The following is a 21,996-nucleotide window of genomic DNA, read 5'->3' as shown; positions in this document are numbered from 1 at the left end:
GAATTGCTCCCTGCCGTCTCCTTGGCAGTGGGGGGGATTCAAGGGTGGTGCGAGAGGAGCAGGACCCGGTTACTTTGCCTTATCGCTTCTGTTGCCTTTGCTTTCCATCTCTTCTCCGTCACCAGCTCTGCCGCAGGCTAACACACACGGGAACGGTCTCGGTGTAAGGTCTGGCAGACGGTCGGTGGTAACCCAGCCTCTCCTGCCGTGTGCGGAGCTCACCATAAAACCCATCCAGGCAATGGCAGGAGATTGTTCCTATAAAACTGGAATTAGAGGGAAAATCCAGCATGTGTTATTTGATTGTTAGATTTTTCCCTCTCCAATATATTTTCCCCTGTTCCTTTTACATGGTTCAGTTGGTTCATGCCTCAAATTCCTTCCCCTCCTGGCCATTACTGCATCCTTTACTGGGATAAAACTTTTCCCCCTGGCTTAAAAGAGTTATCAGCCTATGTAATAATGTGTTTCTCCTAATGTTCCTTTGCATCCTGTCCTGTGGCTCTTCCCACCTAAAGAACCTCAGGAGGAAGGTATGTGACATGATTCCTGAATTCCTGTCTTTCAGAGTAAGCTCTGGTTTAGCCAGTAAGCCATAAGATGGTAAAAGGAAACAGGAGTTAAAAATAGGCTTGTTAACATAGAATAAAACTTGCCACCAGTTGGGGTTTTTTTGTACTCTCTTCCTTCATGTTCTGTCTTGACACTGACTGCAGTGGTGATGCTATGTGGTAATTGTTGCATGAAAAAAAAAGTATGAAAACTGCTGGGAAATGTAAACCTCTTAAAAGGATGAAGATTGAAAATCCTTCACTTTGAGCCTGGTTGGGTCTCCCTGGGAGGCTTATTTTGGACCATTTGGGGTGGGTCAGGCTTCTGGACAACGTGTGGATGTGCCCGTGATCGGTCTGCTGCTACAGCAGCTGCTGACACTGAAGCAAGGAGAGGATTTGCCCTCCTTTACTGGGCTGATGTTCTTACAGTAGCCTTTCCACATGCCCTTTTTTCAGTTTAAACCCTGTTGTATAAAGCAACTGGTGATAATTTTGATGCTTTAGCTTTGCAAATGATTAAAGACAGTTTTCTTCTTCATGCAAAGGAGTTTCTAGGCCACCGTCTCACGATAGTACGTGCAGCCGCGTGGCACCAAATACGTGCTGGCCTCAGGTTGTAAGCCCACGTGGGCGAGCACCAGGGTTGTGAAGTGGCATGTTGCTCCAGGCTTTATGCAGGACTGCAAGAATGTGCATATAAGACAAATGTAATTTAAAACCCCTTTATGTTTCTAATATCTCAGACCATTTGTGCCCTCACTTCCAGTAGTGCTTTTCGTATCCAGTATCCATATTCACTTTATTTCCTTGCAATATACTCTCAGGCTTTCCCTCCCCCTCCACTTCGTACAAGTGAAAGGTTGTTCTGATGTTTCTAATGCTCTTGTCCTCTTTTGCATTTTGCTCTGTGACTCTTCCCACCCACTAAAGCTCATGAGGAAGGTATGTGCCATGACCTGCAAAGTCCTCTGTTTCTGTCCAAAGTGGTAACATGTGCAGGAATTCTGGAGGTGGTTGAAGAGGAGAGGATGCAAAACCATCCTCTGCATGTTCGCTGGCGGCTGCTTCGCTCTCGCAGGATAAACAGCGTGATAAGTACTAACCACTGCTTTGAAAGCAATGCCTGAAACACAGGCTGGGCGTTGCTTATATATTCCCCAGCGCTCTGATTTCTCTAACAGGCTATTGGTATGGATACCAGTTGGTACGGGGATAGTGTTCCCAAAAGCATTTCCTCTGCGCCGTGCACGGAGGCTGGAGGTGGGACAGCCGTGCCCGGGGGCAATCCTACATCCCTTGGTCTCGCACACCTCCTCCTCCTGTCCCCCCACCACTGCGCAGAGACAACACTCGCTTTTGCAGCAATGTATGCTGATGTGGAGGGACTTGCGTCTGAAGTCATGAGCAACGAGTGACACCGCGTCATACGTAGTTTTCTGTTGGGCTAAGGATTGGACCGAGTGGCATCATTTTGGTTGCAGCGTATTTGCAGAAAATGCCAATTCAGAGAAAAGATGTAGTTGCATGCTTTTCCCACAACTATTGGTATTTTCCTGGGTTAATGTGCATTATGCAAAAACAAGGGTAGCATGGTTGCATTTTTGCTTGATCTTATAACATGAATTAAAGTCCAGATCTGGTAAGACAATCTGCGTGATTAGCAAAATAGTAGGTCATGCTTATTAAAGCAACAGCCTGCCAGCCCAAACCCATTTACCTTTCAATTGCCCTTCTGCCCCCCTCTCTGCATGTCCAGCTAGGCTTTCATCAGGTACTTTAGCCTGCAGGCTGGAGAGCAGTAACATGCTCGTACTCACCTCCCCACACCGGTGTGCAGTCCTACACACCAGTGGTGAAATCCTGGACACTAAGGAAATCAATGGCAGTTCTTCCGAGCCCGTTGGTTTTCCGCAGAGGCTGGGATTTCTATGCACATGAATAAGAACAGGTTGTCTATACCCTTTTCACACATTGGAACCTATGGGTAATAGACTTGATTTAAATACAGGTAAATATTTTTGTCAACCAAAGGCTACTAATGGCACTTGATTTATAACATGAATATATATGTTAGTTATCTGCATCTTTTATCTACCAACTTTTGCTGTCTTTCCTCCTCATGATTTTCTAACTGACATCCATATATGCCCTCTATTTCTGTTTTAATCTTATTAATGGTTTTTATCCCTTTAACCCATCTACCCTGGCTAAAAAAAGTATAAGATTTTTTAATCATCCTCTGTTTCTTGCTCTAATTCTCTGATCTTTCTTTGCATCTCCTTCCCTGCTACTTCCCTCTTAAAGAAGTCCATGAACCAGGTATGTGACTTCTGAATTCCTCTGCGTCAATCTGAAGGGTTATTGTGTGCTGGAAATTCAATTGTGCTTGGCAATTTTACAATTGGTCATGCTCTGAATTGGGACAAAATGGAAACTTTTCAAACAAACAATAAAAAAAAGAGGACGCCTTGTTTGGCAGCTATTGAAAATTATTGGGTTAATTTAGTTGAAACAACACATTTTGTTCCAACATATTTTTTTTTTTCATCTTTCATCAATGGAAGATTTCTAAACTGTGAAAGGAAAGTTCTGTTTTAGATGCTTCTGAAGCATTGACTTTATGGATTATATGGGGTGTACATATAGTGTAATGCAAGAACAAATCTGGAACGAGAGATTGTCACAAGGCAAAAAATGAAAAGGTTTTGTTCTAGAGATGTTAAGATCTATGCAACCTTTTATGGTTGTGAAACTGTTTCTTTTTTTTTAATCAAAATCTTAGCTAATTCTACATGAGTTTTGAATACTGAAATTTAATTGAAACTATGGTTTCTGTTGGAAAATGATACCAGTAACTCTAATATTATACTCAGGAATTCAAAGATGGTGGAAGAAAAAAGATAGAAATAAAGTATTAATGATAAACTGTAACTTGCAGCTTCCTTACACCTTCCACCAGTAATAATTTCCTCTGCTCTGTGATGCATAATAATGAAGATAAGAGCTAACTGTTGCATGAAAAATGTAATAACATTTTTGTAAACAAATATCTGAATGTATAAGCTGTAATAATAGCCATTGACTGGACTCAGAGCCGTCCTTACACCGCATATGGGAATGTTATAATGTTTATTATCTGGAAAAGCAGAAACTGAACTTGCAGTGTCCTCTAAACTGCCTGTGAAAATGATTCTGTGCCATTTGGAGTAGCTTTATTAAAGCAGTCACATCTCAGCAGCCGCCCATCCCAGCTATTTCACTCTGCTGTCCACAGAGGGAGACCAGCCACTTAGTTTAGACGAGATCAGTACTCTTGCCTGGGTTGAAGCGAGTGAGGTGAAAGCTGTCTGATCGATTTTCACATGACTTGACTTAACACTTGAACATCCATCTGTGTGCTGCTTCTTATTTCCCTCCTGTTCTTGCTGCTTCTCGTTTCACGTCCTTCTCTTCTCCTTTTAATCATATTCATCCTTGTCTGTTATCTGCTCCTAAGGTTTTTCTGACCTTGCTTTGCACAAGTTAAAGTTCATTGCTACCATCCCAGCTGTTTTGCTTGCCTCTGTACCTCTTTCCCCTGGTATTTATTGAATTGCTACTCAGTACTTGAGTGTTGGTCTCAAGCTCTGACATACAAATGAGCTTGAAATTTGTGTGAAACACCAGGTATTAACGTAATCTGATTAACAATGAAGCCATACCTACAGTCTCCCCATGTTTTCTTTTCCCTCTGTAAGATAAAGCATAACAAAAAGTAAAGTTTATAAAGAAGATGTAAATATAACAAGCTTTAAAGAAAACTTACGTCAGAGGGAGACTGTCCCAGCTTTTACATCGCTGTATGATTATTTAGTTTCTCTGTTATTCATACTGTCTTTGTCCAACGCATCTTCTAACTCACAGCCTTGGCCTGCACAAATTCAGAGTTGGTGCTGTTGTGTGATTCTTCCTCTAACTGCTTTTTTTTCCCTTGGCTGAGACTTTCCATCTAACCAAGCACATATATGTGTTGTCTAAATTCCTATGTATTAATTTGAAGCATTCCTGTACATAGGAATTTGAAGATGTTGAAGAAAACTAGTCATGAAGAATCAATCCATTCTTACAATTTCCTGAAATTTATTTTCCTTATAGGAAACAAGTATAATTATTGTTTGTAACTGAAGAGTCACCTTCCAAGAAGCTTAGAAGAAATATTTTAGTGCCCCTGAAAACTTTTAGGGCTGTGACTATACCACAGCCAGGGCAGAGAGCAGGTACCCAAGCTGCAGAAGCACGAGCTGCTTATGCTCACAGACATCGCCTGCAGCAGGATCCCGGCACACAGGCTCGAGCAGTTTCTACTCCTTTGCAGCAGAGACAAGCCCTGTGTAGACCCAAGTATTTCCAGTTCTGCAGAGCTGAACTCACATTTGCGAGTGGAGGCCACATCTTAGGTGGTGGAGCTTCAGATGCAAACACAGAGATATACTTAAAGCTTTAGTAACTCTTGTATCCCCACACCTGCTCCACCAGCTAAAAGGGCACGGGCGTAGCTGGAGCATAGGTTACACTGCACACTTGTAAAACTCTCTACTTGGGCATGTTCTCCTTCAGATTTAAGGACCACCAGTGTTACGACAATTGCCCACTGTTTATATATTTGCATGATTTAAATTATTGCAATTGTTGCATCAACATTCAAATTCCTTTTATCTTTCATTTCTATGGCATCCCCTCCTGTCTACTTCACACCCCACTGTAATTACTTTCCTTTTCCACTCTTATTAACACTGTATACCTATAACCTAGTCTGCAAATGATATTCCTTCAGCCTGGTCTTACCAAAGTTTGAGGTGATCCCTTCCTGAATAACTTATTTCTAATTCTTTTATCTTCCTTTCCTATGTTTCCCCCCTGACACTTCTTACTAAATGAAGCCCCCCCTCCAGGTATGTGATTTAACTTCTAAACTCCCTGGTGTCTGTCTGCTGGGACAGTGTGTGTGGGAACCAAATACGAGGTGACAGGAGATAACAACCTATCTGTTAATGATATCTTGTAACTTGCATGCCTTTGGGATTGTTGGGTTTTTAGATATTTTTTTTTCCTCAGTAAAATGTAATCAGCACTAAGTAGGAGGAAACTTACTTGTTGCCTGAAAATTTTACTAAAAACTAGGTGAACACATACACTATCGTGAAAAAGTAGCTCAGCAAAAAGTGTCCTAGTGAAATGGGTTAAATTCTGCACTGTGATAGGAGAATGAATGTTTCTTCCTATAGAGAAAGCTTTGGTTCAAATCTTGGGGCAGAATTTGACCCATTGACTGTACACAGGAAATATAAATACTGTGAGATTTTGCATTATTTTTATGCCTGCTTTGCAAAATATTCAGTGGTGTGTGTATGGCTGAAAAGCAAAATCTGCCCCACAAATCCACGTTGCCGATCAATTCTTGCTTTGCCAAAAAAACCCCAGAAGAATGAAAGGTAGACCTGCACAGACTTTTAATGAACCTTTTCTTCCTATGACATAGTCCATTTGTAATTCTACATTGCAAATGGATGTGAAGAACAGTAGTAGACTTATATAGACATCCAAGTTGTCATCAAGGAAGAAAATGGCCTTAGCCATAGATCTAGAAAAGAGAACCAAACTTCTTTGGAAGTTAGTTGCACATCAATGATGAGTGACAGCAGGTATTTCAGTAGGTTTCCGAACCACATTGTGTTTATTTCAAATGTCTGAAATACTACTGTAGAAAAGGGCTGATCTAATAGTGCTTTGAGACTGCTGACTATGTTCATGTGCATATTTCAAATCAAGGTAAACCCTGGTACGCTGTGCTGTCAGGTTGTGCTTTATGTCATATAATGCTCATAATTTTTTCTTTAAGAGCTGCACTATTATCATAAATCTGCTGTTTCACCTGACTGAATTCCTTTCCTGTCCTGTGATTTCTGTTCATATGCTATTTCAAATGTAATTAATTTATTTTACCTTAGATTTACTTCTTAACTTTGTGCCCCTCTCCCCTTTTCCTCTCTGCCCTTCCTCCCCTTTCGCTCAAAAGCTCTTTTGGTGTGTGAAATAACAGGTTTCTCGTTCTCATTCTCTTATTTTCCATCGCACCTTGTCCATGACACTTCACACCTGAAGTTCATGAGCCAGGTATGTGACATGACTTCTGATTTACTCCACCTAGTTGCAATACAAGAGTGTATGTGTGCGTGTGTGTGTGTGAGAGCCAAGAACAGGAGTCTTGGGTTGGTAGAAGAGAACAAAACAAGAGAAACAAATATTAACCGCAATGATCACTTGCAGACCTTTTCTCCTTTAATCTCCATGCTTACTACTACTTTAACCTTATAGCATCGTTAACTCCTGACAGCCTCTCCAGATACCTTTTCTCCTTGCCTTAATTCACTAATTCCTTTATTTTTCCTCCCCTTCATGCATTTCCTGGTCTCTTTCTCAGGCTTCCAAGAGTTTTAAATATCTGTTCTGGTTTTTGTTTTTTTTTTTCCTATTTCCTGTCTTTCCATCACTGCTTGTACCATGACACCAGCAGAGGAAGCCCCTGAAGAAGGTATGTGATGCACCTACGGACTCCCACCCTTTTTCTCTTTCAGTGCTGGGGAAACAGTGTTAAAAACACTGACCTCGTTCAAGAGCAAAGAGAGCATGGGAGGGAAATGGTCTCTCCGGATGACTTTGGATGAACATGGAGAAAAGGGCTGTATGTTTGCCAAATCAAATCACCAAAAAGGCGTTCGTTCTTCTTGTTCGATCTCCGGAGAGTGTGAGGTTCCCAGCGTAGCAGGGAGAGAGTGGGGACAATTGCTATTAGGAGAACAGCACTGGTTGTGGATTGACTACTGTGCTGCTTCTCTTTTCTTTCATCCTTCAATCTACAGCTGATGAAGAAGGCGAATACTATGATGGTAGCTCAGTGTTGTCTTAGGACAACAAAGTCATCTTTCTAACATCTCTTTTTTTTCTGTATTTGTTTTTGTTCCTCACTTGATTTTAAACTCAGGAAGTGAGCCAAAACATCTCTGCCACAAATAATTGCTTACTGTGCATATCCAATCACCCTTGGGGGGTCACTGTTGTACTGAGAAGCCTGTACATCCTCATTAGGATAGAAGATGGTGAAAACCAAGCTCCAGAAGCTTGCTCTGGATTTGGTTGAGTAGGCGCTTGAGCACATCAGTGGGGACAAGACTCACGTAAAAGGACCAAAACTGAATGTATGCAGGGTCAGTTTTGCTCTTGTATGAAGGCAAGTTAACTTAAGCCCCCTAGGCCAAATTCAAAACCATTTGAAATGTTTAGAAAGTCTCCCATGGACTTTTACAGGCTTTTGAAGTAGCTCAGTTGTGTTCTGACTGCCTCAACCCCTAGAACACCTGGCCAGCTGTTTGCAAAGACAAAGCCCAATGCCACTTGAAACCATCCTGCATTTTCTCTGTTTCCTTGTTCTGTTTTTGTAGATTTTTTGTTTGTTTGTTTGTTTGTTTTAATTTTCTTGCTCGCTTTTCAGGATTTTTTCTTATTTAGGGAAATACCCTGAGGACATTTCTGAGCCCCTTTCTCTCCTTTTTCTCTCTCTTTCATTTTTAATAGCATATTGATTTTTTTTTTTCCAAGGACACACTGTGAGTTAGAGATGTTGCTTCTGAGAAGTGGGATTAAGGGAGGGTGTTTAGGGATTTCTGAATGAAGTAAAGGCAGTTCAGATGGATTCACAGAAAGGGGGAGCAGCGTGTGAATATCTCACAGATTGGGCAGGAGAAAGTGAGGTTGTATTTATGGTGGTGTGTACTCTCCCTGCGCTAACCCTTTGGGAAACCAGAAACTCAGAGACTCTCTAATCACCAGGGAGGTGAACTTGGATTTCCAGTGGCTCTTGCCTTCTTTTGGCAGGGTTGTATGTGGGGATTTTGTAACAGCTCCATGGTTCATGGGCAGAATGACCAGAATGTCAGTCAAAATCCACCACAGGAACAGGAATTTGCTATGACAATTCCTTCTTGTCAACAAATTTTGGCCCAGTTCCTTGATTTGGTGTCTTGAAAGAAGGGGCATTTCAAAATAAATGACATCCCTGGGCTGCTTTTGGTGCATAGAGTATGGACCATGCTGGGTCATGCACTGCAAAAGACTGATTTATTACTGTTCGTTATTTAATAAAGGTTCCTATTTCCTTGTTATCCCCTTTTCTGGTTTTCTGGAGGTACCTTTAAATATTCTAACTACAATTTCAGGAACAACTAACCTTAATTTTTCTTTTTATTTTTACAATAGTTTGTTGGTTTAAGTTTAAAGTGCTGATTTGGTGGCAGCTGAAACCAAATTCACAGTCATTGACAGACAGGTGTTGATCCTGACAACCAAGGTCAACAAACAAATCCAGTCATTTCCTGCCTACTTCCCCTCCCCCTCTAAAATGTTACTAATTGGCAGCTTTAAGCTAAACAGGAATGTTTCTGAAAATTATCTGTGTATGTCAGGAGGGAAGGGAATCCTGTGTGAATAACATCCCTGATGGGCTGGTTAATCGTGATTACTTTTCCTCTCTGCAGATAAAAAAACCCAGATGATTTAATTCATGTGTTAAGAAGCTCACTGGCGATTTGAAAAGCAAAACAACTGAAAAAATAACTGGAGAAATGTAGAAGTACACTGTTGGCTAATGGTATTTTTCTTGAGGAGCGATTTGTGGCTTCCTTTATATGAGTGCTCTAAAACACTTTTCTAATTACGGTTTATTTTATTAGCGTTGCTCTAGCATCTTGAGGCCTCAACTGAGATATGTTTTGGTAGACAGTGTTCTTGCAGTAATTGAGAAAAGTCTACCCCCCAAAATTTCATTACTGAAATTGGTATCAGAAAGTGTGATAGAAAGGAAAGGTTGGTTTCTGATCTCTCAGGTCTTTTCTCTTAATTATCCCAATAACCCATTTCTGGCCACTTCCTCAATTCTTTTATTATCCAACATCCTTGCAACTGATGTCTCCACTAAATATTTTCCAGTATCAGTTTTTGTTATTTTCTTCCTCTTATAACATTTCATTTTATTTTATTTTATCCTACCCTGTTCCATTTACTATTCCTGATTCCCTCTATCAGTCCCAAAACAGGATGCAAATAGGCATTTGAAAAAATATAATATAATAGCTTTCTGTATCATGATACGGATAGCAGGGCTTGTGCACCCATTCCTGAGGGAGGCTGTTTTTACTTTTACTTTACGAAGCTGGTTGTTTTTACCAGATTCAATAGGCTGTGAGTTTTTTACCTCAGTTCTTCCCACCAAACCAAAACAGGGAGAATCTTGTAATGCCGTATCCAGAAGCATCTCTGAAAGTTCAAATGTAGCATGTGGTTATGAAAGTCAACCTGGGTCCCTGTGAGACTGGGCCAGAAAAAACACAGGTTTAATTTACTTCTGTTTGTGAGAATAACAGTGCTGAACTTACTGGCATTACACTGCAGTTAATAACTAAAGTTTAAAAAGCATAGCAGGGAGGGGAATTGATCACAAGCACAAATGTTAAGCAAGTAACTCATAAAACAGCACATTTCTGAGAGCCAGGGAAAGGTCACTTGTAGGGGAATACTGACTGCCAGAGGGCCCAAGCTGACAGTCTCTGTGACAGTTTAGCCTGCCTATCAGGGCATTATACCTCTCCTGGAGATGCAAAGACCATTCCTATTAACACCCACGGGAATTTTGCATGTACCTCAGCAGGAGAGGATGCTCGCTAAGAGAGGATGGCCTTTTCAAGCTGGGTTTGAGGAGCACTGCACACTGCAGAAGAATAAGCGTCTTCCCCGTGGCACCAAGGTATCTCAGGGACATGTGCCCTAAGCTATCTTGGGAGTCAATGAACCTGGAGAAAATGTGTCATGAAGTTTTTTCTCTCCTGGCCTCCATGTAAAGGCAGTTGAGCAAAACTGGCAAAGCCTAGTTATCATCAACATGACTGTGAATTCAGGTTAACTTTAGCAAAAGAAGTACTGATTGAAAAAGGCAACATTTTCTTCCACCCTCCAGCCCAGCTGTCCTCCTTAGAGCTATGGTAGGGATGGTTTGAGAAAAATAATGTTGCATTTACTTGAAACCTTGCCTTCCAGATGCTACGTTTGGGACTTTTATACAGTCTCTTGATTCTTTTCTGCCAAATTCTGTTTCAAGGGTAAAAACAGATTCACTCCTAGCAAAAGGGGTGTGTGAATGTGTGTATTTCTTTTGGAAGTGCTAGAGATTTAACCAGTTTATCTGGGATGTTTCCCCTAAGATTAAATTTTCCTTTCCTCCTTTCACTTTAGCAGCTGGCATGATCTCTGTTGTTCTAACTGTTCTCCCTCTTTTTCCCTTCCTGTTTTGCTCCATGTTTCCAAATACAGAGGAGAAGCCCAGAATAAAGTAAGTATGAGGGGCAGGGAGTTTCAAAACCCTGGGATCATTTTTCTGATCTAGCAGAAGCCCTTAGATTGTCTATTAGGCAAGTGGCCACTAGAAGCCTTTATCCAACCCTCTCTCGGGCAACACCCAGCTGTTCCTGCCTGCCTTTCCAGGATGTCTGCTTCTACCCCAGGATGCCTCAGCAGTAGCTACTGGCCAGGATTTTAAGACCAGTTTCCGACAGAGTTAGAAGGACTCGTAAACTGTCCAAGATACAGTCATCTCACAGTACTCCAAGATATAGGCAGCTCAACACTAAATCCTTTGTGAGAAGCTGTGGCTGGGAAACTACCCATCCATCCAGGACTGCTGACAGTAGGAAGGATAGCAAACATTGGGTTGGGCTGAATTGAGCTTAACTAAGGTTTCCTATGGACCTTCTGGCTCTGGGCCCCAGGACCTTCCCTTCCCATTCCACCACCTGCCCAGAAAGGAGCGTGCAGCACTGTGCCGACAGCCTTGTGGGCTATCGTCTTTCTGTGGTAGGGAATGACCATAGGCTTTGGGAATGAAAAGAGTTTTTAGGGGTAACTCCCTGCACTGCATGAGCTTCCATGAAGGACAATGGCCCTTAGTGTTATTCTGGAGTAGTTTTCCATTGACTTGCTGTTTCACCCCTCTATCTCCATCAACATTTCTCCTTGTCAGCGTTGTTCCTGAGGGCAGGGCAGGGCAGAAAAAAAAAAAAGCTTCCTGCTCTTTAAAATGAAAATCCTTTTTTTGTTTTGTTTTGTTTTTGTTTTTGACTCTCTGCAGACTAACTGCTCCTAAAATACCGGAGGGTGAGAAAGTAGATTTTGATGTAAGTATTCCTGAGACTGTGTTTGTCTGTACCTGAGCCATGCACATGTCTGCAAAGCCACATAACTCCTCCTGTATTGGATACTGCTGAGGATAAAGTCAAGGACAAAAGTAAAGATGCTTTGCCGCCTCTTTTCAGTGAAAAACTGAAGGACTCTGCTCCCTGAAACTCTCTAGATACATTTGTTGCTAATGTGACTAAGATAAAATGTTAATTCATGTATTTCTTTTTTTGATCCTTGAATCTTTGAAGCCAATATATGAAGCAAGGAGAAAGGAAGTGTTTTAGGAGCTCTCAGATCCCCTGTCCCAATGTTCTAATTGGTTTGAAAGTTGCAGGTTGAAATAAAGCAGGCCTATACTCATCTGTTGCTGAGAAACACTACTTAAAATGACAACAGAATTTTAATAATAGACATCCAAATACTTTCCTAGAAAGTTGATAGAAAAATGAAGAAACTCTGCTGTTGAAAATCTCCACAGAAATATCTGCTTTGCCCAAAAATGCAGGAACATTTTCTAGGTAAGATTCATGTCCTAAAGTGAAGAGGAGGCAGCTAAGCAAAGCCGGGGATAAAATATGGTGTAGGGGAATGAGAGATGTGGATTCTGTTCCCTTTTGGGCTCCTGACTGTCACCTGGATGAGTCTCTGACTGTCTCTGACCTGCATCAACAGCCATTTAAGCTAATCCCATAGATCTCCATGGATATCTGCAGACACTTTCCACTTTTGTTTCTCTGTGTAGGCAGGGTGCTGGGAATGTCCAGGGCATGTTCCTAGAGCAATATGGGCTGGCTTAATGCATTTTCCTGCTCTTCTAGGACATCCAAAAGAAAAGGCAGAACAAAGACCTGATTGAACTACAGGCCTTGATTGACAGCCACTTTGAAGCCAGAAGAAAGGAAGAGGAAGAGCTGGTTGCCCTCAAGGAGAGGATTGTGAGTCCTTGTACTGCTATTTCCCTGTACTAGATTGAGATCCTCTGTAGATGTGAAGTTGAATCCATTAGTCCACTGTCAGAGTTCGGCAGAAAGCTGTACTGCCATGTACAGAAGTGACTGCTGAAGTCACCACCAAATGGCTTCTTCCCATATCTGTCCCCTCTCTCAGCCTCTCATTTTACATCTGGGAATTGCACGTAAGACCCTTCTGCATGTTCTGGCATGGGAGTAGGTTTCTCACTCTCTACAAACCAAAGGTCTTGGTGGTGGGGCGTAACACTGGAGGTAGATAAACCCACAATGATGAACTCAATGTCTCTCCCACTGCCTCTTGCAGGAGAAGCGCAGAGCTGAAAGAGCAGAGCAACAGAGAATCCGGGCTGAGAAGGAGAAGGAGCGTCAGGCAAGGCTTGCGGTAAGTGTCTTTGCATGTCTCTGTCTCAGCATCAAATTGGAGGAGATCTCTAGAGAGAAAAAACCTACAGGTTCTGCCTGTCTCAGTCCGGAGAAGAAATGACCACCCTCTCAAAGCAAGGGCAGGAAACAGGAGTTGCCAATTCTCATCAACATGCTTATCTGATCACGTTCCCTGCAGTGACACTGACTGCTAGGGAAGCTGAGAGTCTCCTCTAGAGTAACTCGCTTTTGTGTGTCACACTCCACAGGAGGAAAAGGCACGGAGAGAGGAAGAAGATGCCAAGAGAAAAGCTGAGGATGATCTCAAGAAGAAGAAGGCTTTGTCCTCCATGGGTGCCACATACAGTAGCTATCTGGCTAAGGTAAAAAGCATGGATTGGTGGAAGAAATATGGAAGCATTAAACCATTGGGCTGGCTGGGAACAGTCTTTATTACAAGTTGAGAAAACAGCTCACCTTTCCTTCTTCCGGATCCCTAGCAGCTTGTCTTACATGCTCTGTCACTGAAATAATTTCGTTCAGCCTGAATGTCTGCAGTCTGATGTTAATTGATGCTCTGAAAACAGGCTGATCAGAAGAGAGGGAAGAAGCAAACAGCTAGAGAGACGAAGAAGAAGGTCCTGGCAGAGAGGCGCAAGCCCTTGAACATTGACCACCTTAATGAAGACAAGCTGAGGTAACATGCTTATCCTAACTTACTGAATGTAATCCACGGAAATTTGGATTTATTGTCCTGGAGCCTTCTCTAGTGAAAAAATGAGGTAGAGGAGAGGGTCTTCCTTGAAATTCATCACAAGGCTATGTTAAGTTGTACCCTTCCTTCATCTGGAGAATGGATGGGAAATGGGGATATGAGGAATTGTTGAAATGGTTTGGTAGCCATCTAGCGATGCTCCTGGCATAGCTACGTTAGCCTATCCTGCTAATTAGAGTAAGTCATTTATGGGACTAGGTACAAACTTTAAACCCAGCTCTGAGATTAGTTGAACAAATGTACAGATTGGTATCTGCAGCGTTTCCAGGGGTGAGTTGAGCTGCTAAGGTATAAGTACAGGTCTCCATGGAGGCTGGAGGCTTGTGAGCTGAGAGCTCTGGTGCAGAGCAGTCATCAGGTGATAGTCTGGACTCCACATGTTGGAGTTTACACATGATTGAAAGATGAGGTTGGCTCACCTCAGCCCTGAAACAGATGAGATGATTGCACAATAGCAGCTGCTCTGCTCATCTGGGTGGCCTTCAGAGTCCTCCTTCCTTCTCATCTGATTCCCCTGGTCTCTTTTCTTTCATTAAGAGTTAGGGGGGAAATTAAATCTGTAGGAAATATGTTTGTGTATGACACATAGAAGAGTGCAAGTCTAAAAGGTACTCGGGTGAGAAGGTGAGAAAAATGTGACCTTGAAAATGGTAAGTAGCTTTCAGAGGATGGAAAGGGTTTGCAGGAAGATGTGTGAATTGCATTAAATAAAATGTAAAAAGCCTCATTACTAGTGATGTGAAAACAGCAGAAAATACATGATATGATGTGTTTCTGCCATCTTGCTTTCCCAATCAACACACAGGGACAAGGCCAAGGAACTGTGGGACTGGTTATACCAGCTGGAGACTGAAAAGTATGACTTTACAGAGCAGATCAAGAGGAAAAAATATGAGGTGAGTTCAGAAGCCATTTTGCTAATGGCACTTGGTCCAAAATGTAAAAATCTCTGTGACCTCTCTGGCAAAAGACATGTGGTGACACCATTTGGGTCTCCAATGCCCTTTTGCAATATTTAAGCAGCAAGACACTTGGAACTGCGTTCCCCTAACATACATGCTTGGACTGGGTTTCACATTTTAGGCTGAAATTGGCTAGACCGCTCTTAAGGTTTTCAGTGCCCCATGGAAAGGCAATCCCAACAGAAAGGAGAGACTCTCCACCCTCCGCCCAAACACACCTCGTTCATTTTTGGTTATCTATAGGTAACGGTGGTCTGAAAAATCAGTAACTGAATTCGCTCATCTCCATTGCAAAGTAATATTTTTTAACCCATCTTTGATTTCACACTTGAACGTTGTAAGTTTTATTCCCGTCCCAGACAGATTCCCTGTGGACTGAGCTCTCTGGAGTCACTGAAAACTGTCTTCAGACAGCAGCACTTGACCGAAGTGTCATATAGTAACAGAAAGTGGATGTGTTTCTTTCACAGCCACAAGACAGGGCTGCACTCACGTACATAAGGTTTCAGTGGCTGAGAAATCTTACTAGATATGTCTCTGTCTGGCTCTCCTTTTAATTCCCAGTCACACAGGCACATGCTGACAGTGAATGAGCAACACCAATGTAACTATCTCAATCTCTCTTAGATTTTAACAATGCGTTGCAGGCTGCAGGAGCTTTCCAAGTTGTAAGTACAATGAACTTGTCTGTGTAACAGCAGCAGCAAAGGCTACCAAATGCATGAGCCTGTCGCATGGTCAGAGGCCAGGTGCCAGACAGTAACTGGCACTTGGCTCCAAGTGCAGAGAGAAAAGAGAAAACTGGATCTTGTGTCTCTCCCTTCACTTCCTTTTTCTCTCCCCTTTCATTCCTTGAAAAGAGATGAAGCGGTAATTTAGGAAAAGAGTTGATGTCCAACAGGGATGTGGCTAAAGAACAGAGCATGCAACCCACTCAGATCATCTCTAAAATAATTCCCTATCCGAACCTCTGGTATTATGTGCATGGGCGAGTCACCCCGAAGTACCTGGGATACATGCAGAAGCTTAGGGATGCATATGTAATAGCTTGGACTCCACAGAAAAGAAGGGTATGGTGTTTGGAAAGATTCTCCACCTTGTCGCCACATGCTTATCCAGATGCAAAATATTGGAGAAGACTACCTTAAGGATAACAGGTCAACTGGGGGTGGAACAAGAGGAATTAAGGCAGTGCCAGGGGAGACATACATGCTATGGTAATGAAACTTCTGCGTAAACAAAGAGATGGGTGGCTGCTGCTGAAAAGCAAGGAGAGAAAGCACAAAGAATGAGCAAAATAGAAGAAAAATGCACAGCTGAGCTGGGAGAAGAAAAGTGCAAGAAAAAAAGGAAAGATGATAGCAGGAAAAAAGTGAGGAGAAAGGTAAGTGAACACAGCAAAGGGAATGAAGGAGACACAAGCAAGGATGCAAGGGAGAGACAAAGGAAGGAACTGGGACACACAGGAATTGAGCTGTTCTTTAGCTCTAGTGTCTATTGCTCTTTGGTGCTTCATTGGAGAGTGAGTGTTATAGTCACTATCACAAGGTTATCAGTGAAGGTAAGTCTTAAGTCCTTGGGTCAAACTGAAGACAGCTGGTTCTCCTCCACACTTGGGAAAAATACTCGGTTGCAAAAAATAATTTAAACCGCTGCTGTAGATTTTAAAACTTCCATGAGTAAGTACAAAAGTAGCTGATGTGCTGATCTTTCCTTCCTTGTGTTGTCCTGTTCCCGCTAATGTTTCAGTTTCTTATTTTGTTTTTGTTTGTCACGGAAAGGCATGAGCCAGGAAATACCCATTGTTGGGCCAACCTAATGTACGACTTCTTTTTTCTTGTTTCGTATGTGGGGAATATCAAGTGTCACTTTATATACTCAAATGTTGGGTCATCAGTTCTTGCACCTGCAGAACCAGTGAACTTTGAATTACACCAAAAGCAGAGCAAAGCATACGTCTTGGCAAGTGCCCTTTTCCAAGGCTGGAAAATTAGGCAGAAGCTTGACTCAGTTACAGATGAGAAGGCAAAGGGACAAAAGAGGGCCCTCTATGACACCCTAGTTCCTGTGGGCTTTTCCAGTACCTGGAAAAGTCCTAGGATTTCAGTAGTGAGTCCAGGGCTGTAGGCCAGGACAGAGGTTCTAAGTCAGGCCATAACGTGCTCATCCTGTGCAAGGTAGGTGTTTGCTTTCCCATGCATCAGGTGGAAATATGCGGTTTACCTATGGCTAAACAAAGAGATGCTCCATCTTGTAGGACAGACTCTCACACAGACAATGGCTTGCAGTCATCAACAGAGCTTGGGAAGGTGTTCAGAGCCCCAAACCCAACTTTTTCCTCTGTGGTTGCTCAAGCTCTCCTTGAATATTTTCTTCTTCAGCCCCTTTAAAAGTTGTCTTCTCTTATTAAATGAGTGGCTAGGAAGGTGGTGACAGCTGTAAGCTTCTCACCTCCTGTTCTCCCAACCAACAAAGGTGCTCCAGCAGAATGTGTGATCCATCTTCCATTCTTGAGGTACCCATCCAAAGTCCACCGAAGCTCTTTGAGCTTATACACTTCTGAATGTGTAGGAGTAGGGGAAGAGTGAAAACGTGAAGTTGACACATACAGGTGGATGAGGCCATGCAAGAGCTTTCCAACTGGCCAGGGTGACATTCATTCCAGTTCACTTGCCTGCAGTTTGACATGTGAATTCATAGGAGATTAACTGGTATACATAGGAACTCTTCTAATAAAGGTTATAAAATTCTAGCTCTTCTTTCCCTTGACATATGAAATTGGCTTGCAGATTTATTGCCAAGGAGCAACATTTCTCTCCTTCAAGCAAGGGTGAGCTTTTATTTCAAAGGATTCCTTCCATAGGCACCTGCTTCCAGCACTTCAGCAGGTAAAACTCCCCTCTCTGTGACGGAACAAGGTTTCTTTATCTCTAAAAACCTTGGTCATATATGTTGTTTGCAGATTGTCACCCTCAGGAACCGGATCGATCAGGCTCAGAAGCAGTAAGTACCTATATCCCCCTCCTAGCTCCTGGCTTGGGGATATCTTCTCAGTGTTCAAAACAGTCGCTTCAGCCTCAACACCATCATTTTCTTGTTGCAATGAAATGAGGCTAGAGATGGAAGGGCAACTCCCATCTTGTCTCACATTGAGAAAATGAAGGGGAAACTGAAGTGAACATAACAGCTAACAAGAAAAAATCACGTTTCTTCACACCATGTCTGCAAAATTTCCATCTGCTTATTGCTGAGGTTTTCAAACACCTGACTGAGGTGCTTTGAATACTTAAGGGAATACAACCCTTGTTTACGAAGGGTAAACAAGTGGTTGCTAAGATTATAAGGAATGGTGTGTAACAAGACTAACATCATGGGATTACTGTTGTGAGTTCTTTTCACTCATCATCTCTCCCACTTTCCTTCCCCACAAGACTTCTATTTCTTCAGATTTTTTGACTCTTATATCTTTAACCATTCTAGGTGTTTACAATGAACTTATGAGAGACCAGGCCTAGACAAAGCATGGGGGCTAGGGATGTAGAAAACTAACAGACACAGGGAAGCAAGGGAGAAGAGCTCTGCAGTGGAGGGATTTGATCTTCACTGTGCTTCTGTACCTTCTTAGCAAAGTCATGCCAGGCATGAAGTGGCGGTCTTTGGTTACATCTTTGAATGATAGCAGTGACCACACACTGCCTTCCCACTTCCCCAAGCCACCCTGCCTTATCACATGAATGTACACTGGGGGCTCAGTTGTCTGTAGATGCCAAACATAAGGCTTGACCCTCCCGTGGTATTTTCTGTACAGAGCTGTAGGCTGATAAACCTGAGCAGAATGTGCAGTTGCAGAAGGATGCCATGGTTTGTCTGGGTGTTGCTGCTCTTCTGAGGGGCACTACCACACCACCCACAACAGGCAGTACCATTACTGCATGCTTGTTCCCCCAAAATACATCATACTCTCTCAGGACATCATTTGAAAAGGTTGCACTGAGAAGCCCACAGCTCGTGAGATTTCTGTGTACTTAAATTTCTATTCCTGATAGACTGTATCATTTCAAAGCAATGTCTGCTAATGTGTTATACAAGGATCAAGTGATCCTTTTGCTTCAGACTTTATTAAGTCTCCTTAAGCACACTCTAAAGGTTAGGCATAACATCAAACATCACAGGCGCTTACAGAGATAAAAGGACTCTGCCTTCATTTGAGGAGCTATGCAGTTCCTATACTGGGTTTTGAACCTGCGGAGAGGCTGGCAAAAGGGACACTGAGATGAATTTAAGATAGGCAGAAAACGCTCTGCTCTCTCTCATGTAAAAGGTCGATTTTTCAAATAGACCAAGTCTAACTTGGTCAAAAGGTAAAGTATCCACTATGTGTATGTCTGTGTCACTGTGCTACATCCTTCTGTAAATATGGCTACTGCTCTTGAACCAATCCATGGGGCAGCACCACAAGAATCTCCGCAGATGTGTCATCCACATTTTTTTCTGCTCCCCGGAGGAGCCAGTGGTTCTGAAGAAGGCCTCTCTACTGATAGCAAGGCCTCACCACCTTGTGCTTGGCCCCCAACCCCATGCTCTGCCATGTCAAAGAGCTACCCCCGTTTGCATGTGCTTTGGTTCAAGAAGCAGCCTCACCATCGTGTGTGCGAGATGGAAAGGTTTGGTGGTGTGCCAAGCCCCAAAAGCCAAGGTGCTGCCTATGGGAACCGGTGCAGAATCTAACCCGACTAACTTCACGCCTGGCCCCTCCCTGACTCCAGGCGTGCCTGCTTCTCAGTCAGAAGGTAAGTGCTTGCATGCAGGATTGCCCTTCTGTGTGCAAGAAGATACTATTTGGAAAGAGTTGCCTCAGGTGCTTTGTGTGGGGAGTGTAGCTGAACTGCTCACACACAAGATGGGGATACTGATATGAGGGGAGGCCTAAAAAGTTGTTTGGACTGTTTTTGGAGGCTCTTGCTCTCATGATATAAGTCAAAAGCCACTCTGCCTTTGCTAGAGCAAAGCAATTTTTAGTTGTATTTAAATTATTGCTCAGCTTTTTTGCCTCCACTACTGGATGACTAGAGCATCTGGGGAATTTGACTAGAGCTCCCTGATAATGAGGAAATTTTCTCCAGAAACAGCTCTAAATCCTAAAATTCAGATCATAGCGTATTTGAATTCAGGAAACATCAAGTCAGTGGATGGCTAGGCCTGTCACTCAGTTTTGAGACCACCTGGACTTCTGTCCTGATAATGCAGGAATCTGGGAGGGTCAACCTCTTTCAGGCATGCAAATCCTGGCCTTTCACTAAGAACCTGAGGAGGAATCTCTTTCCACAATATCGATAATATTTTTCTCAGGATGTGCTCTACGGCAGGTGTGCCCAACACGTGAGAAGTGAAAGCAGCTTGATCCTAATCTGAGAGTCAGAAATGCACAGTGGTCACAGAGCCCCACCGCTTCCATCATGCTAACATATTTTTCTTTTCTTTTGTATTGTAGCAGCAAGAAGGCAGGAGCCAAGGGCAAGGTTGGCGGGCGCTGGAAGTAAAAAACCAGGCAGGATGGCCCTTAGTGGCATGCCGAAACCCTGCTGGTCTCCTCTTTCTTCCTTCACCAATCACTTGTGTTCCCACATCTCAATGATAACAAAAATTGCAACATCAGCCTGGGTTGGCAATTGCTGCTGCTTTTCTTCTTTTTCTTCCTGGAGGGGTCTGGCGGCTTCCTCAGTCAAAAGGAAGCAGGTTCCCTGTGAAACTGTGATGACTCCTTGCTGGCATCTTCAATTCCTGCCGAGTGTTTCCTTTATCCTTCTGATACCAGTCCTATGCTCTCCTGTAGATTGCTGGGTACAAATCTCTGGATTTTGTAAATAAAGTGCGACCAGTACCTACTCCAATGACAGCTCTCTGGAATGGTGTTTCATATTTTATTTAATGGCATCCCATTTTGCAAAGGTTTGGGAGTTGGTCCAAATCCTTATTTAATATCATTTGATCTAGCTCTACACCTGGGAATGAGACTCAGCATCATCAACAAAGAGCCAGGATCAGAAGTCTGTTTTATAGCCATCATACAGGCAGATAGCAAAAGCTGACTCTGTTCTGGGTAAACTCATAATCTGGATGCCAAATGTAGCTGAAATTAACTTAAAAGTTTGAGTGATGAAGGGAATCAAAGAATTGGGAATGAAGGAACAAATCCATAGAAGTGGTAGTTTTCAGCACACAGTATTTCTTAAATGCAGACAAGTCATAGAGAATGATTCATTCAAATATTACATTAAAATGTTTATTGAGGCAGTTATATACATTATACATATTATATATACATATAATATTAAAGCCAATACTGGAGTGCGAATTACTTGGTTAATTGAGTGTAGATGTCAAAACAGAAGTGGCTGTTACTACATTTGGGATGTGACCTATTCTGTAGGGCCCGTTGTCTTTGCCAACCCTTGAAATGCCCTGTTGGAGGGAAGCCCACCAGGGAGGGTGGTTCTCCCCCATGTTTCCAAACTTCTGGGTGTTTCTGGTGCCTACGTTCACACTGTGGCTCTCTGTTAGCGTATGCTGTGGCATCATAGATTTGTAAGAGTGGTTTAGGTGGGAAGGGACCTTCAAAGATCATCTTGTCCAACCCCCCTGTCATGGGCAGGAACATCTTTCACTACATCAGGTTGTCCAAAGCCCCATCCAACCTGGCCTAAACACTTCCAGTGTGATGGGGCATCCACAGCTTCTCCGGGCAACCTGATACAGTGTCCTACCACCCTCATTGTAAAAAGTTTCTTCCTTACAGCCAATATAAACCTACCCTCTTTCAGTTAAAGCTGTTGCTTCTTGTCCTGTCCTGATAGGCCTTATAAAAAGTCTCTCTCCATCTTTCTTATATGCTCCCTTTAAGTATTGAAAGGCCACAATAAGGTCTCCCTGGAGCCTTCTCTTCTCCGGGCTGAAGAACCCTAACTTTCTCTGCCTTTCCTCACAGGATCTGCATCCCAGCCCTCCCACCATTTTGCGGCACTCCTCTGGACGTGCCCTAACAGACCCACGTCTGTCTTGTGCTGGGGACTCCCAAGCTGGATGCAGCACGCCTGCTGGGGTCTCACTAC

The 21,996-nt window shown here is 42.9% G+C and overlaps 1 protein-coding gene across 1 annotated transcript in view; it reads left to right on the top strand.

Moving 5' to 3' along the window:
- Nucleotides 1-20,778, top strand: part of TNNT3 (troponin T3, fast skeletal type) — a 36,589-nt gene extending 15,811 nt beyond the window's left edge. The window contains exons 7-17 of the mRNA XM_054826472.1: nucleotides 6,696-6,707; nucleotides 7,108-7,125; nucleotides 10,953-10,971; nucleotides 11,767-11,812; nucleotides 12,635-12,751; nucleotides 13,092-13,169; nucleotides 13,420-13,533; nucleotides 13,738-13,847; nucleotides 14,731-14,821; nucleotides 17,850-17,890; nucleotides 20,379-20,778. Of these exons, the coding sequence (XP_054682447.1) occupies nucleotides 6,696-6,707; nucleotides 7,108-7,125; nucleotides 10,953-10,971; nucleotides 11,767-11,812; nucleotides 12,635-12,751; nucleotides 13,092-13,169; nucleotides 13,420-13,533; nucleotides 13,738-13,847; nucleotides 14,731-14,821; nucleotides 17,850-17,890; nucleotides 20,379-20,427 (695 nt within the window). The 3' untranslated portion in view covers nucleotides 20,428-20,778. The remainder of the gene's footprint in view (nucleotides 1-6,695; nucleotides 6,708-7,107; nucleotides 7,126-10,952; nucleotides 10,972-11,766; nucleotides 11,813-12,634; nucleotides 12,752-13,091; nucleotides 13,170-13,419; nucleotides 13,534-13,737; nucleotides 13,848-14,730; nucleotides 14,822-17,849; nucleotides 17,891-20,378) is intronic.
- The last annotated feature ends 1,218 nt before the right edge of the window (nucleotides 20,779-21,996 follow it).

The sequence above is a fragment of the Grus americana genome, chromosome 5, assembly GCF_028858705.1.
Source record: "Grus americana isolate bGruAme1 chromosome 5, bGruAme1.mat, whole genome shotgun sequence".
Lineage (NCBI taxonomy): Eukaryota > Metazoa > Chordata > Aves > Gruiformes > Gruidae > Grus > Grus americana.
This window is presented reverse-complemented; position numbering and strand designations above follow the sequence as displayed.